This window comes from Geotrypetes seraphini, chromosome 1 (genome assembly GCF_902459505.1).
Source record: "Geotrypetes seraphini chromosome 1, aGeoSer1.1, whole genome shotgun sequence".
In the NCBI taxonomy this organism is placed as follows: domain Eukaryota; kingdom Metazoa; phylum Chordata; class Amphibia; order Gymnophiona; family Dermophiidae; genus Geotrypetes; species Geotrypetes seraphini.
This window is the reverse complement of record NC_047084.1, coordinates 388,563,389-388,580,842: the sequence shown is the minus strand read 5'-3', so window position 1 is coordinate 388,580,842 and position 17,454 is coordinate 388,563,389. Positions and strand designations below refer to the sequence as shown.

The following is a 17,454-nucleotide window of genomic DNA, read 5'->3' as shown; positions in this document are numbered from 1 at the left end:
AGTTTACCTTGTAGAGGCTGATGGAAAGCCGCAATAGCACTCAGGTGGACTCGTATAGACGTAGACTTGAGACCAGACTGAGACAGGTGTAGAAGATAGTCCAATACAGAGGATAGGGAGGCTAGCTGAGGCTCCTTAGAATTGGAAACACACCAGGAAGAAAATCTAGTACATTTTTGGGAGTAGCATTGTCGAGTAACAGGCTTCCTGGAAGCCTCCAAGACATCCCTCACCGCCTGGGAAAACTGGTGAGGAGTTACGTTGAGAGGAACCAAGCTGTCAGGTGGAGAGACTGCAGGTTGGGGTGAAGCAGAGATCCTTGATGCTGAGTAAGCAGTGAAGGAAACACTGGAAGAAGGAATGGCTCCCTGCTGCTGAGTTGAAGTAGAAGGGAGAACCAAGGTTGTCTGGGCCACCGAGGAGCGATCAGAATCATGGTGGCATAGTCGGACTTCAGCTTGACCAGAGTCTTTTGAATGAGAGGAAAGGGAGGAAACGCATACTGAAAGCGATTCCCCCAATCCAGCAGAAAGGCATCCGCCTCGAGACGATGAGGAGTGTAGATCCTGGAACAGAATTGAGGCAGCTTGAAGTTGTGGGGAGCCGCAAAGAGGTCTATCTGAGGCGTCCCCCACTGTGCAAAAATCAGATGAAGGGGCTTGGAATGGAGTGTCCATTCGTGAGGCTGGAGAAGACGACTTAAGTTGTCCACCAAGACATTGTCTTTCCCCTGAATGTAGACAGCTTTGAGGAAGGCATTGTGGCGAACCGCCCAATCCCAGACTCTGAGAGCTTCCTGGCAGAGGGAGGCCGAGCCCGTGCCCCCCTGCTTGTTGACATAATACATGGCGACCTGTGTGAATGAGGACCACCATGTCGTGAAGCAGATGTTGAAGAGCATTGAAGATGGCTCTGAGCTCCAGAAGATTGATTTGATGGAGTCGGTCCGCACTGGTCCAGAATCCCTGAGTGCGAAGACCATCCAGATGAGCTCCCCAGGCATAGGTCGAGGAATCGGTTGTGAGAACCTTCTGGTGGGGAGGAGTGTGAAACAGCAAACCTCTGGATAGATTCGAAGAGGTCATCCACCAAAGTAGAGACTGCCGAAGAGCAGGAGTGACTATGATATGCCGAGTCAACGGATCTGACACCTGAGTCCATTGAGAAGCCAGGGTCCACTGAGGAATTCTGAGATGGAGTCTGGCAAAAGGCATCACATGAACTGTAGAGGCCATGTGGCCCAGGAGGACCATCATGTGTCTCGCTGAGATGGACTGGCGAGAAGACATAGACTGGCAGAGATGAAGAAGAGCATCCATGCGCTGAGGAGAAAGGAATGCTCTGAGTCGAATGGTGTCCAGGACCGCCCCGATGAATGGGAGAGACTAGGTAGGCTGTAGATGAGATTTGGGGAAGTTGATCTCGAAGCCCAAACTCTGCAGGAAGTAAATAGTGGCCAGGGTCGCCGAGATGACCTCTGGAGCCGAGGGGGCCTTGATGAGCCAGTCGTCGAGGTAGGGAAATACCTGAAGACCCCTGGTCCGGAGTGCAGCGGCCACCACCACCAGACACTTCGTGAAGACTCTGGGAGACGAGGACAGGCCGCACGGAAGCACTCGGTACTGCAGATGCAATGTCCCACCCGAAATCTGAGGAACTTGCGAGAGGCCAGATGAATGGGAATGTGAGTGTAGGCCTCCTTGAAATCTAGAGAGCATAACCAGTCGTTCTGCTCGAGGAGGGGATAGAGAGAAGCTAGGGTCAGCATGCGAAATCTCTCTTTGACCAAGAACTTGTTGAGGACCCTGAGGTCCAGAATGGGTCGCAGGTCGCCCGTCTTCTTCGGGACAAGGAAGTACCGGGAGTAAAACCCCCGGTTGTGCTGGTCCACAGGGACCGGCTCGACGGCACGAAGCCGGAGCAAAGCTTGAGCTTCCTGAAGAAGGGCGGTCTGAGTCAAGTTTGAAGGATACTCTCTTAGAGGGTGGTCCGGGGGGACCCAATGGAATTGCAGAGTACCCTTCCTTGATGATGGTAAGGACCCAGAGGTCGGTGGTAATAGCCGTCCATCATTGGAAAAAATGATGGAGGCGACCCCCAATGGGGAAAACAGGGGATAGCAGAACAAGGTTGGTTATGCTCCCTAAGAGAGAGTCAAAAAGGCTGAGTAGCCTTAGGGACATTAGACGGTTGAGGCTTCTGCGGAGCCTTTTGTGGAGGCTGTCGTTTTGCAGGCTGCCTGGCAGCTGGAGCTTGCCTCGGAGTGTAACGCCTCTGATAGATCAAGGGCGGCCTGGCAGGTCGAGACTGTTGAGGCTTAGGCTTAGGCCGAAGAATAGACTGAAAGGATTTTTCATGGTCAGAGAGCTTCTTCGTCACAGTCTCGATAGACTCGTCAAATAAATCCGCTCCCGCACAAGGAACATTGGCCAGCTGTCCTGGAGGTTCGGGTCCATGTCAATGGTGCGAAGCCAGGCCAGACGATGCATGGCCACGGAGCAGGCAGCAGCTCGAGCCGAGAGCTCGAAGGCGTCATAGGAGGACTGCATCAGTTGAAGGCGCAGCTGGGACAGCGAAGCAACAACTTCCTCGAACTCGAAGCGAGCCTGAGATTCAATGTAAGGTGTGAACTTCCGAAGCACAGACAGGAAGAACTCCAAATAAGAAGCAAAATGGAACATACCGCCTGCCAAACTTGTCCATGGTCCTGCCCTCGCGCCCCGGAGGTACCGAGGCATACACCTGGGACGGATGAGACCGCTTGAGGGACGATTCGACCAGCAGGGATTGGTGGGAAAGTTGAGGGCCCTCGAACCCCTTGTGATGGACCGTGCGGTATCGGGCATCTAACTTGCCGGGGACCGCAGGAATGGAGTATGGCGTCTCAAAACATCTCATAAACGTTTGGTCGAGAAGTTTGTGGAGAGGCAGGCAAAGAGACTCCGCAGGAGGATGAGGCAAATGCATGGTGTCGAGGTATTCCTTGGAGTACCACGAACCGGTGTCCAAGGTAATGTCCAGGTCATCCGCCATCTGCCGGAGGAAGGAAGAAAAAGACAATCGATCCGCCAGCACCGGCCTCCGAGAAGGACTGGACGAAGTCGAGGCCTCGGGATCCAAAGAGACCTGGGAACGACAGGGAGAATAAGAGGTGGATGGTTCCTCATACTCCAGTCCCTGTGGAGGGGACATGTCCGATGAAGAGTACCCCATACGTGGCTACTTCTTCTGCGGTGAAACCTCCGAGTGCCTCGAGGAGTGCCGCGAGGAATGCCTGGACCGATGCCCCTCCCGGTGTCAGGATGGGGATCTAGAATGACGATGCTTAGCATGGTCCCCCGACGCCTCTAGTGAGCAGATGGGACTCGAGGCCGTGGAGCGAAGAGGCGGGAGATGCGACGCCTCTCGAGACGCAGCCCAGGCCTGGTAGGGAGTGCAGAAGAACTCTTCCTGCGACTTGCGATGCCCAGGACTTCGATTACCCGAAGAGGTATTCCAGGCCTCTTCGAACAGAGGCGTGATGGGCTCTAAAGGGGGCATATCACTGAAGGAGGCCCGCCTCGAGGGACCGGCTGCCATACGTCGCTCCTCCTCGCCAAGCAGCGAGGTCGACCGGCGAGGAGGAGGAGGAGGGGGCGGTCCGCCCCCCGGGATCGGAACCGGGAGGTCACCCTGGATGGTGGCAATCAACTTGGGCCCCATGGTTTGCATGAGCTCGACAAATTGAGCCTCCAAAAGGGACCGTAATGAAGCCGATATGGAGGGATCTGCACCGAAAGGGGGTCCTCCAGCACCGTCTTCGCGCTCCTTCGTGGCCGAGTGCTTTTGCTTTGAACCTTTCGGCACCTTGATAACCACGGGTGGAATTGTAGAAGGCGGTACCTGAACCTGAGAGACGGAAGGCACCGGCGCCGAAGACGGGGTCGTAACCGGGACAAACGAAGCCGGTTTCAGGAGACCCGGAGCAGCAGGAGCGGTGGTGGGCTTCGCATGGGAGGGTGAAGCACCAGCCGAAGTCGAAGCTGAAGGGTCTTGCACAGCTTCCATCTTGAACATCGACTCCCACAAAAAACAGTGACCCTTAAACGCCCTCACTGTGAGTGTGGAACAAGGCCGGCACGATTTCGGGAAATGTTCCGGACCAAGACACTGCAGGCAGCGTCGATGCGGATCCGTCAGCGAAATTGCGCGCTGGCACTTGCTACACTTTTTAAAACCGGTGATTGGCCGGGACATAGGCCAAAAAAGCTCCGCCGCGAGATCGAAGGAGCGGGGCCTGAGCCACGCGGCTGACCCGGCCGAATCGCCGGAAGAAATTTTTTTTTTTTTTTTTAAATGAAAGAAAAGAAATAAAACACACGAAAAGAGTAAAAGAAACTCAAAACCGCGGCTATGGAAGGCAAAAGAACGGGAGTTCAATCAGCGCAGAATCAAAGTAAGATTTCTCAGCTTCGCGGAAAGAAAAAAACTGAGGCGACACGCCTGGTCCGTCGGGCGGGAAGGCACTGGCGCATGCGCGGTGCGGGCATCTCGAAACTTCTGAGTTTCTTCAAGCAAGACATGCTTGTGAGACGTCCGTATCGGGGCTCTGTCGGATGACATCAATAAACTAGTGAGAATACCTGCCTGCTTGTCCTGGGATAAAGATATGAACAAAAAAATGTCTTTCCTGTTAATCTAGCAGCAGTGTTTTCTTTTAGTTGAATTTACTCGATTTGCTTCTTTGGAAGCCCTGAATACAAGATATTGAAATAATACAAACAAACGAAATGTAATAAGCATATTATAGCAACTTGGAGACTAATGCATTTGTTTGTAAGACAGTATAAAATTGATGTTTGGCCAGAGGTGGCAGTGTCTTATCATAGAACAGCAATGCAAAAAAGGTTTCAGGGTTGGTTTCAGCCACAGAGCTGGTATAAGTGGTTGTGCACAGTGTGGCAGATACATGTACATCTTATAGTATTCTGTCAGATGCGCATTCAACTGGCAAATTGGCTCATGTCCCTTATAGAATAGCGCACAATTGGCATAAGAAAAGTGTGTGTGTAGACCTTATTCTATAAATGCATATCCCCTGAGCCTAATCAGAGCATGTACTATATAGAACTGCTCTTCAAGTGTCTTTCTAAAATTTTAGACTTTTTTAAAAAAAAAAAAAATCTTTATTTGTTTTAAAGCTAAAAATAAGTGCAACATATTATACAGACATTTTACACTTTAACAGCACTTAAATTCAATCAAATTATATTTCCTGACAAATACATATATCATCCCCCCTCTACATATCCAACAATTGTACTCAAATTAAAAGTATTTCCCCACCCTGGACGTGTATGTTCAAAGGGCAAAATTTTAGACTTCTGCTACTCACTACCGAGGTTCATGCATGTTACATGTAGGATTTAGTGTGGAAAAACATGAAAGATAAGAGTGGCAGAGAGTGTATGTAGTATGTGTGAGACACATGCATTTATGGTGGAGAGGGAAGTATGTGTTTTATGGAGAAGAAAAAGAGTCTGCTCTTCGCCACAGTACTGCTTGTGCCACAGCTGCCACTAGCTCACCTTTTTCTTCTGGTGGCAAAGCCTGGCTGCCCCACTATCCTGCTTCTTGTGCTGTAGCTGGCACCAGCTCCTTTCTTTTTTCCAATAGTGAAGCATAAGCTCCTCACCACTCCACCATCCTCTGCTATACCCATGCTAGTTTCCTTCTTTCTTCTGGTACTGGTGCCTAGGCTTCCTGCCACTAGTTACATGGGAAAGAGACCAAACTAGGCAGGAAGAAATAAACAATTATGAGGCAGGTAGAGCTATCTCAGATTTCAGAGGATGCACTCTTGTCTCTTGTGCCCTGGCTCCAACACTTCTTTATTTGACACCTGGGTTCCCTGCCAATCTGCAGCTCACAGCTTCTTCCCTGTGTTCTCTGTATACTGAAGTAACTCATGACAACAGGTGACATTACTTTTTTTGCTTAATGTGCCTGAAATTTCTCAATAGTTGTCCTTTAAACTACTTGTCCACACACATTCCTTTCACTAATGGAAAATCAGGGGTGGGAAACTGCACGGGGACACCAGGAAATTCTTTTTCACTGAAAGGGTGGTTGATCGCTGGAATAGTCTTCCACTTCAGGTTATTGAGGCCAGCAGCGTGCCTGATTTTAAGGCCAAATGTGATAGACACATGGGATCTATTCACAGAGAAAGGTAGGGGACGGTCATTGGGGTGGGCAGACTGGATGGGCCGTGGCCCTTATCTGCTGTCTATTTCTATGTTTCTCATACCTGATGTTTTAAGTAAAGCTTCATGTCTCCCCAGTGGGAATTATGAGGGTTCTTCTTTACAATAAACCTGAGAACGGGTTCCCTCTTGTCTAGATCACAGTCTTTCAGCAAGTACTCTTGTTTTGCTTCAGTCCTTGTCATAAGCTTGTGCTTCCCTTCTGCATCTCTGAAACACATTGAAAGGCCCAAGTAAATTAAGTAGCCATGTATGAGGCATTTGTAAGAACATATTAATACTCTCAAAATTAAAAACTAAAGCCACCATATCCTACCACAATAAAAGCCAGATGCAGCAGTGTTAATGGAGGAATATTCATCTAATGTAGGCCTCTTGTAAATCCACCAAAATTTTATTTCACAGCTCCAAGAATTCAACTATTTAGCTATTTCTCTCCAAGATGTGATTTTATATAACATAAATTTTGCCATAAATTTCAAATGGTTGGTGTTTCAATTATTAGCCAAAAAAGGAAAAAACCAACTCTGCAAAGACAACAAAGAATCCAAAAAGGAAAAGATTACGCCTGGTCTTCAATTGTTAGCCACCCATAGATTAAAAAGAAATATAGATTGTCAATAAAAAATAAGAATATAAGAAGCCTGGCATTGTGCTTTGCCAAAATAGGGGTTTGGCGACCAGAAAGTAAACAGAGCAAAGCAAAAAGGAATTTGGATTAAAAGAAGTAGGAGTAATGGTGTGTGAGTCTGGAGAATGTTTGGTGTTACAAAATGAATGGATAGTTTTGTGTGTGAGTTATGTACCACCTGGTGTTAGTTCATCAGAAGGATTTCCTTTTTTGGAGTTCTTGTTTGGATTAACAATAGATATGGAAAAGTTATGTATGATAGGTGATTTTAATGTGCCATTATCCCCTGAGAAAATCCTGGCTGGTCAAGTAGGTAATGAGCTCTATTGTATGATGGAAGGTATGGAGTTAGAGCAGGGGTCTCAAAGTCCCTCATTGAGGGCTGCAATCCAGTCGGGTTTTCAGGATTTCCCCAATGAATATGCATGAGATCTATGTGCATGCACTGCTTTCAATGCATATTCATTGGGGAAATCCTGAAAACCTGACTGGATTGCAGCCCTCAGGGAGGGACTTTGAGATCCCTGAGTTAGAGCAACTAGTAACAGAAAGTATACAAAGCTGGAAATGTTTTAGATCTTTTATTCTTATCTAATCATCTGGTGGAAAGGTTAGAAGAATCAGTAGCTGTTAAGGATGTCACCTGGTCAGATCATCATATATTAACGTTTAGTTTTTATAACACTCCACCTAAGATAAATGAGCAGAAATTTAAAATGATAAGACCTAAGTTTGGGTCAAAAGATCTAGCTGTAGTTTTGAAACAAAATTTGATCATTGATGATAACCGCTCCGTAAATGAGGATGTGGATTTATGGCATACTTCCTTGACATCTGAACTTGATACTGAAGCCCCACAAGAATTAATTATTGATCGATCTAACTTAACAACTTTCCCATGGAGATCTGATGTGGTTACTCAAGCAAGAAGGGAAGGTAGGCAAGCTGAGAGAAAATGGAGAAAAAACGAGGGACCCAGATGATAAGGATGAATTTACTATAAGACTTATGGAATATAAAATGTTGTGTGATACTGAGCAAAGCAGATATTTTCGAGACAGAATTACTAATGCCCAAAATAAATCTCAGGAGTTATTTAGGATATGTAAATTTTTATTACATGGGAATAACCAACCTAATAGTGAAGAACAACTAGATGCTGATAAATATGCTAGCTATCTACAGAAGAAATTGGGGGAGAGTGGGAACAATGTTTCATGGGAGAGAGCAACACAGAGAATGATGAGGATGAATCAATTGAATTGTGGCAATCTTTTGACCTCATGACTAAGGAAGAGATTAGTGAAGTAATTGCTTATATTTCACCGACCCAAGCTATTTTGGATCCTTGTAATTCAAGTATTTTACATCAGATACCTGTTACATCAAGCGCTTTTGTTAACAAATCTTTAACTGAAGGAGAGCTACCTAAGGCATGTAAGGAATCAACCGTAACTCCTGTGTTAAAGAAAAAGGGCTTGGATGTTGAGGATTTAAAAATCTTTCGTTCTATCTCTGTACAGTGGAACCTTGGTTTACGAGCATAATTTGTTCCAGAAGCATGCTTGTAAACCAAAATACTCGTATATCAAAGCGAATTTCCCCATAGGAAATAATGGAAACTCGCTTTGAAACGTTCCCTCCCCCCTGAGGCCAGCGGTGCTGCTCCCCCCCCCCCCCGCTCGCAAAGGCCCCCCCCCGTGCGAACCGGCACCCCCCACCCAAACAACTTGAACTTTCCCCCCCCCCGGTCTGGCACCGGCACGCAGCCCACAGGATGTGCCGATGCATCTGCGCATGCTCAAGGCTTTCTAATTCTCCCTCTCGCCGAGATTCTCAGAGATCTCCGCTGCAAGATTAATCACAAAGCACACTGTATGCAGAGAAAATGTTAATTATCATTTGTATTCGGGTGTTTTTTCAGAGGTCAAGGCAGATGACTTTAAAATATGCAATGTCACCTCAGTAACAACTATACAAAAATAGACAAATATACCCCCTCCCTTTTTACTAAACCGCAATAGCGTTTTTTAGCGCAGGGAGCTGCGCTGAATGCCCCTCGCAGCTTCCAAAGCTCATAGGCTCCCTGCGCTAAAAACCACTATCATGGTTTAGTAAAAGGGGGCCATAGTGCAAAATATAGACAGCAGATATAAATTCTCAAAACTGACACATTTTGATCATTAAATTGAAAATAAAATCATTTTTCCTACCTTTTTGTCTGGTGATTTCATGAGTCTCTGGTTGCACTTCCTTCTTCTGTAAAGCTAATATTTCTTTCTTTCTGCCTTTCTTTCTCTCTTCCCCTGCCTGTCTTTCTTTCTCTCTCCCCCCTTCCCCCCTCTTTCTTTCTGCCTTTCTTTCTCTCTCCCCCTGCCCCCCTCTTTCTTTCTGCCTTTCTTTCTCTCTCCCCCTGCCTGCCTGTCTTTCTTTCTCTCCCTGCCCCCCTTTCTTTCTGCCTTTCTTTCTCTCTCCCCCTGCCTGTCTGTCTTTCATTCTCTCCCTGCCCCCTCTTTCTTTCTGCCTTTCTTTCTCTCTTCCCCTGCCTGCCTGTCTTTCTTTCTCTCTCCCCCTGGCCCCTCCAAGCCATCGTGCCGATTTCTCCACTTCCCCGATTCTTTCCCTACCCCCCACCCCAAACCACCACGCCGATTTCTCCCTGCTGCTTCCCTGCGCCAGGCCTGGCTCGTACAAGTGCTGGGCCCACAAAACTTCACCTCCGATGTCAATTCTAACGTCAGGGAGAAAGTTCCAGGCCAGCTAGGCAGCGATTGGCTGGACCAGAACTTCCTCTCCGACGTCAGAATTGACGTCAGAGGTGAAGTCTTGTGAGTCTGGTGCTTGTACGCAATCGACTCGCGTTGCCTTTGCGATCGACCATTTGGGCACCCCTGTTCTAAACCGATGAAGAGAAATATGCTTTTACTATAGATGTGATGTGATGAGTGATGTGTCCTGCTGATGAAGGTGGGTTTAGACCTCCAAATTTAAGGGTTTACATAGCGCAACAATTTTGAAAGTTTGAAAGTCTTCAAGAATTTTTGTGAAGGAACAGAACTTATCGTATGGATGTCAAGGAACTGGAAGCACTGTCACCCACTGGGGCTAGGTACATGCAATACCACAGAAAAGAGATAAACAAGTTATCCCTTTTGCATCTTGTGACTAGTCAGACTCTGTGCCTGACATGTTCCCAGTTAAAAGCCCCAGGAGAGGCAGAACTAAGGCTATGAAAGTTGTTGCCAAGCCTCGTAAAGCCCAGCAGCCTAGATTCCCTGATTATACTAGGGAGAATCTGACTGAAGATGAGTTTCTTTCTGACCACTCAGAAGTAGAGGAAATGGAGACTCAGCCCAGCTCTGCAAGGTTTGTCTCCAAACCTGTTAACATTAGGTTTAGGCAAAATGCCCCTGTGAGAAAGCCTTGCACCTACCCGAACATCCAAAGGGCGAGCCCAAGGGAGCCTCAGGGCAGTGCAGGCCCACTGAGAGCAGGGCGGGGCTCACACATTGAAAAGTCAGCAGTGTTTTCTCCAGAGTTAGAGAGGACAAGGAAGGGGAACAGTTCTCTCTCCACTGCTCAGCAGCCAGCCAGACCAGAGCAACTTAATAATCTGGAGCTCATGGAGGTGGATGATATAGTAGAGATCGGACACAAGGCCATTCACCGCCCTGTGGAGCGGTGAATGGTGAGCACACGCGGTCAACGAGCGTGTGGTCCGGGAGTCCCCTCTCTCCCGCCGGTCATCCGGCCGTGCATCTCTCTCCCTTTCCTTCTCTTGTGCCGAAACTGTACCTTCTCCTCTACATCCCACCCCCAGCACCCTTCATTCGGTCCAGCAACTCCCTCCCGCTAGCTAGCCATGCATTTCCCTCCCTCCCTTTCCCTTACCTTCTCTTGTGGCGTAACTGGCTATTTCTATGAGGCTATGCGCTGTATTACAGCCATAGCCTTGAAGTCGCATCGTGTTGCCTGCTAGAAAAGTCTCCTCCAACGCAACTTCCTGTTTCTGGTTGCATCGGAGACTTTTCCAGCAGGCAACGCAACGTGACTTCAAGGCTCCAGCTGTAATACAGCGCATAGCCTTTTTTTTCAAAAAATAAATCTTTATTCATTTTCAAACTTACAATAAGTGTGACAATACATTCAAACAAATTAACAATAAATATACCATTTAATAATCATCAATGATACAAATGATATGCTCTTATCTCCCACCCTTCCCACCCTTTCTTATCATATAATAAAATACCTTGAACGATTTGTAATAATAAATTACCCTCCCTCCCCCCTCACAATTGAACTTGTAAATTCAAGGGGAAAAATGTCCTCTAATCAGTACAATATTTTGTTAATGGCTCCCACACATCTTGAAATTTCTTAAAACACCCTTTCTGTATTGCAATAAATCTTTCCATTTTATATATATGACAAAGTGAATTCCACCAAAAATTATAATTTAGTCTACTCCAGTTCTTCCAATTATAAGTAATTTGTTAAATGGCAACCCCAGTCATTATAAATAATAATTTGTTATTATTTGAAGAAATCTGACTTTTTGCTCTCATTGCCATACCAAACATCACGGTATCATTTGACAATGCCACTGAATTATCTAATAAACAATTAATTTGATCCCAAATTGATTTCCAAAAAGCTATAACATATGAACAAATGATCTAAAGTCCCTGCTTCAAGATGACAGTGCCAACATTTATTAGACTTAGAGCTATCCAATTTTTATAACCGAACAGGGGTCCATAATGCTATATGTAATAGAAAAAACCATGTTTGTCTCATAGATGTTGACATTGTACATCTATGCTCCAAATGTCTCTCAGACCAGTGTTTGGTTTCTTTTTAATCAGTCCAGTTAACAATTTATACCACTGGGCAGCCTGGTAACCCAGGAAGTCCGCCTGAAAGCATAGGAACTCCATACTATATTGATCATTAAGGTTTTTCCATTCAGGGAACCCCGCCTTATAGAACAGCGCATAGCCTTATAGAAATCGTCAGTTTCGCCACAAGAGAAGGGAAGGGAAGGAGGGAGGGAGATGCACGGCTGGCTAGCAGGAGGGAGTTGCTGGACCGTGCAAAGGGTGCTGGGGGTGGGGGGATGGAGAGGAGAAGACGCTGAAGCAGCCTGAAGGTAACTGGGGAAGAAAGAGAGAGGAGAAGATGCTGGGAAACAGGGAAGAGATAGTGGGGAGAAGATGCTGGGAAATGGGGAACAGAGAGTGGGGAGAAGCCATTGGAAGGGAAGAAGACAGAGATGCCAGACTATGGGGGAGCGGAGGGAAGAAGATGGGTGCCAGACCAAGGGGGAAGGGAGAGGCACAGTAACAGAGCAAATGGAACACTCAGAGAGACGGCAGACAGTGGATGGAAGGAACTGAATAAGAAGATGAGGGAAGCAGAAACCAGACAACAAAAGGTAGAACAAAATTTTCTATTTATTTATTTATTTTGCTTTAGGATAAAGTAGTATATTAAATGTGCTTATAAAATTTATAGACAAAGCCCTGCCAGCTGAACATCTCTCTAGTTCAGCAGCCACAATTTTGATTTATAAGGAAGGAATAAGCTAAATATTGCAGTCCTGAGGCTTATATGGATGCTGCGGGACGTGGAGGTGAAAGGGACGGCGGGGATGGGGCAGTGGAGAGGATGGTAGGACGGGGACGGTGCAGTGATAGGGACAGAATTTTTCCCCGTGTCGTTCTCTATGATATAGCTTCATGCCAGGAAGCTGAGGCCCTACCTCAAGAGGAGGAAATGGAGAATTTTGAACAGGTATTTCTAGAACCAGAAGCCATGGAAATAAGTGTTACCTGTAAGGCCACTAACTTTAAAACTGTGTTTGTTTTGTGGGAAGTTTCCAAAGCTATCTACTGCTCTGAACTGAACTGTTTTTGAATGCTATTTTGAATTTTTGTGTGGACAATTAATAGGACTTGTGTTATAGCCTGTGGCCTAGTTTGAAAGAGTTTTTTTTCTTTTTCCTTTTCACTACATGGGCTCACAGCACTGCTGAGGCCCAATCTAAGGCCCCAGGTGGGGGCAGGGCTCTTTCTGGTGTTTCATAAAGGACTGTTGCAGGTGCTCTCCCAGTTTGTTTTGCATGGGAAATGTTTATGCTTTATGGAACTATATTTTTTTGTAGGTTTGAATGCAGTAATTTGCAGAAACTGAGAACTGTATTATTAGGAGAAGTTTGTCAAGATCTCGGGCGGGGTTATATGAATGTTGTGTATAGCTTGAAGACAAACTTGACAGTTCTCCTGCCCCAATTCAGGAGCAGAGCTGAGGGCCTCCTGAACATTTTCTTTTACATTTATGTTTTGTGAAAATAATGCAGTGAAGGTTAATGCACTATGATAGTTGGACTTAAACTCCCTTTTGAGTAAGGCCTGATTCTAGGGTCAGAATAAGGCCTAGGACCAGGTGAGGCCTAACTTCAGAAAGCTGTGCTAAAACTGCTTAGGCACAGGGACTTTTGTATAACCTGATTTTCTGTGCAGGATTTTTGCCTTGAGTTTTTTTTTATTATTATTGTTTCTTGTTTGCCATTCTGTTTTGCACAAGTAAGAAATAAAGAACCCTGAACAATAATTTGGCAAGGGTTGAATGCACCCCACTGTGTTTGTGACTAATTGCCTGGGTTTTTTTTTTTACTCTTTTGGTGGATAATTTGCCTGTAGGGCCTGTCTCCATATTGAGCAGTACACCAGTGCAGTTTTCCTGTGGTCCATGGCCTGGTACAGCGGCATGATAACCTTCTCCGATCTGTTCATGATCCCCTTCTTAATCATTCCTAGCATCCTATTCGCCCTTTTCACCGCTGCCGCACATTGCACGGATGGCTTCATCGACCTGTCGACCAGCATTCCCAAGTCTCTTTCCTGGGAGGTCTCTCCAAGTAACGCCCCGGACATCCTATATTCGTATATAAGATTTTTGTTACCGACATGCATCACCTTACACTTATCCACGTTGAACCTCATTTGCCATGTCACAGTCCGTTTCTCAAGCGTGTTTGTCACGTTGCAGATCTTTGCAATCCTCCTGCGTCTTCACTACTCTGAATAACTTAGTATTGTCTGCAAATTTAATCACCTCACTCATCGTACCAATTTCCAGATCATTTATAAATATGTTGAAGAGCAAGGGCCCAAGCACCAAACCCTGCAAGCACTCCACTGGTTATGCTTTTCCAGTCCGAGTATTGTCCATTTACTCCCACTCTCTGTTTCCTATCCGCCAGCCAGTTTTTAATCCATGTGAGTATTTCATCCTCGATTCCATGGCTTGCAATTTTTCAAAGTAGTCGTTCATGCGGAACCTTGTCAAATGCCTTCTGAAAATCCAGATATACAATGTCGACCGGGTTGCCTTTGTCTATCTGCCTGTTTACTCCCTCGAAGAAGTGCAGCAAGTTCATCAAGCAATATCTTCCTTTATAGTCCTTTATCAGCGCCTCTACCATCTTTCCCGGTACCGAGGTCATACTCACCGGTCTGTAGTTTCCCGGATCACCCCTCGAACTTTTCTTGAAAATTGGCATAACATTTGCCACTTTCCAGTCTTTCGGAATCCTTCCCGATTTGATCGATAGATTATCTATTAGTTGAAGCAGTTCAGCTACAACCTCTTTCAATTCTTTGATTACCCTTGGATGGATGCCATCCGGCCCGGGGATTTCTCATTTTTAAGCCTGCTTGCATATCTCTTCTAGACTAACCGTCAACCCCTGTCAGTTTCCCCATCTTCGTTTCCCGCGTATAGCCTGTCGGCTTCCGGTATGTTGTGTATATCCTCTTCGGTAAACATAGACGCAAAAAATGTATTCAGTTTGTCGCCAATGACTTTGTCCTCCTTTAGCACTCCCTTTATTCCATGGTAATCCAACGGCCCCACCACTTCCTTCGCAGTTCGTTCCCCTTAATATATCGAAAGAACGGCTTGAAGTTTTTTGCCTCCTTGGCTATTTTTTCCTCGTAGTCTCTTTTGGCCCCTCTTACCGCCTTATGTCACCTGCTTTGATGCTGTTTGTGCTTTTTCCAGTTTTCGTCCGTTTTTGACCTTTTCCATTCCTTAAACAAGTCTTCTTGTCTCTGATTGCTTCTTTCACCATTACAGTGAGCCATGCTGGTTCCTTGTGTTAAGGGTCGCTCAGTTACAAAAAATATGCGGAAGCTATTGACCTCCATGGAATATCATTCTAGGGATGGCCTACCTTCCTTACTAATCAGCTTTGATGCAGAAAAAGCCTTTGATAAAGTTAGATGGAAATTTTTATATGCTACCTTGACTAAATATGTGTTCAATGGGCGTTTTCTTTTAGCCATTCGAATGTTGTATGCCTCCCCACAGGCGCTCCTTTTTGTTAATGAGCATTGGTCCTCTCCCTTCAAAATCTTTTGGGGCACCAGGCAGGGCTGCCCTTGTTATTTGTTTTGGCTTTGAATCCTTTGATCCTGGATATTCATGCTAAAGGGCATCCAAATTGGAGATTGTGGTTTTAAGCTAGCGGCTTTCGCGGATGATATCTTGGTTCATCTTATCGATCCTAAGAGATCCTTGGATGCCCTCTTGGAGAATATTAAGGAGTTCGGAGATTTCACTGGTTTTGACCTGAATTTTTACAAATTGGAGGCTCTGCCGTCCTCCAGGAATGTCAACATAAGAACATAAGAAATGCCTCCGCTGGGTCAGACCTGAGGTCCATCGCGCCCAGCAGTCCGCTCACGCGGCGGCCCATAAGGTCCAGGACCTGTGCAGTAATCTTTTATCTATACCCCTCTATCCCCTTTCCCAGCAGGAAATTGTCCAATCCTTTCTTAAACCCCAGTACCATTCGCTGCCCTATAACGTCCTCTGGAAGCGCATTCCAGGTGTCCACCACACGTTGGGTAAAGAAGAACTTCCTAGCATTCGTTTTGAATCTGTCCCCTTTCAACTTTTCCGAATGCCCTCTTGTTTTTTTATTTTCTGAAAGTTTGAAGAATCTGTCCCTCTCTACTCTCTCTATGCCTTTCATGATCTTGTAAGTCTCTATCATATCCCCTCTAAGTCTTCTCTTCTCCAGGGAAAAGAGACCCAGTTTCTCCAATCTCTCAGCGTATGAAAGGCTTTCCATCCCCTTAATCAGTCGTGTCGCTCTCCTCTGAACTCTCTCGAGTAACACCATATCCTTCTTAAGGTATGGTGACCAATACTGGACGCAGTACTCAAGATGTGGACGCACCATTGCCCGGTACAGTGGCAGGATAACTTCTTTCGTTCTTGTGGTAATACCCTTCTTGATTATACCCAGCATTCTATTCACTCTCTTAGCGGCCGCTGCGCACTGTGCCGTCGGCTTCATTGTCATGTCCACCATTACCCCCAAGTCCCTTTCTTGGGTAATCTCATTCAATAACATCCCTCCCATCGTATAGCTGTGCCTCGGGTTTCTGATTCCCACATGCAATACTTTACACTTCTCAACATTGAACTTCATCAGCCATCTCTCTGCCCATTCCCCCAATTTGTCCCAGTCCCTTTGCAATTTTTCACAGTCCTCCTTTGTCCGAGCTCCACTAAATAGTTTGGTGTCGTCGGCAAATTTTATTATCTCACTCTTTGTTCCTGTTTCTAGATCATTTATGAATATATTAAATAGCAGCGGCCCGAGCACTGAGCCCTGCGGAACACCACTCGTGACCTTCCTCCAGTCTGAGTAGTGTCCCTTCACCCCTACCCTCTGTTTCCTACCCGCTAACCAGTTTCTGATCCATCTATGCACGTCTCCGTCCACCCCATGGTTCTTCAGTTTCCAGAGTAGACGTTCATGAGGCACCTTGTCAAAGGCTTTCTGGAAATCTAGGTATATGATGTCTATGGGGTCTCCTTTGTCCATCTGTTTGTTAATTCCCTTGAAGAAGTGCAATAAGTTGGTCAGACACGATCTCCCCCTGCAGAAACCATGTTAGCTGGTTATCAGAAGTTCGTGTTTTTCAAAATGTTCATCAATTTTTTCTTTTATTAGTGCTTCCGCCATTTTCCCCGGAATAGAGGTCAGACTCACCGGTCTGTAGTTTCCCGGGTCTCCTCTTGATCCCTTTTTAAAGATGGGCGTAACGTTGGCTATCTTCCAATCCTCCGGAATCACACCTGTTTTCAGAGATAGGTTGCAAATTTGCTGTAGTAGTTCCGCTATTTCCTCCTTTAGTTCCTTCAGCACCCTTGGATGGATTCTATCCGGACCCGGGGATTTGTCAGTTTTTAGTTTTTCTATCTGTCTGCGCACATCATCAAGGCTCACTTCTATGGATGTTAACTTTTGTGCTTGATTTCCATTGAAGAATTGCTCAGATTCCGGTATGTTGGTTGTGTCTTCGTTTGTGAATACAGACGAAAAGAACATGTTAAGTGTTTCTGCGACCTCTTTCTCTTCCTTCACCGCTCCCTTCCTGTCTCCGTCATCCAGTGGTCCCACCTCCTCCCTAGCCGGCTGTTTCCCTTTAACATATCTAAAGAACGGTTTGAAATTTCGTGCTTCCCTGGCTAGTCTCTCTTCATACTCTCTTTTGG

General features: G+C 46.1%; 1 protein-coding gene across 1 annotated transcript in view; it reads right to left on the bottom strand.

The window, feature by feature from the left end:
* The window catches only part of XPA (XPA, DNA damage recognition and repair factor), a 51,302-nt gene that overhangs the window by 17,126 nt on the left and 16,722 nt on the right, over positions 1 to 17,454 (bottom strand). The window contains 2 exon segments of the mRNA XM_033916998.1: positions 6,290 to 6,455; positions 13,844 to 13,856. Coding sequence (XP_033772889.1) covers positions 6,290 to 6,455; positions 13,844 to 13,856 — 179 coding nt within the window.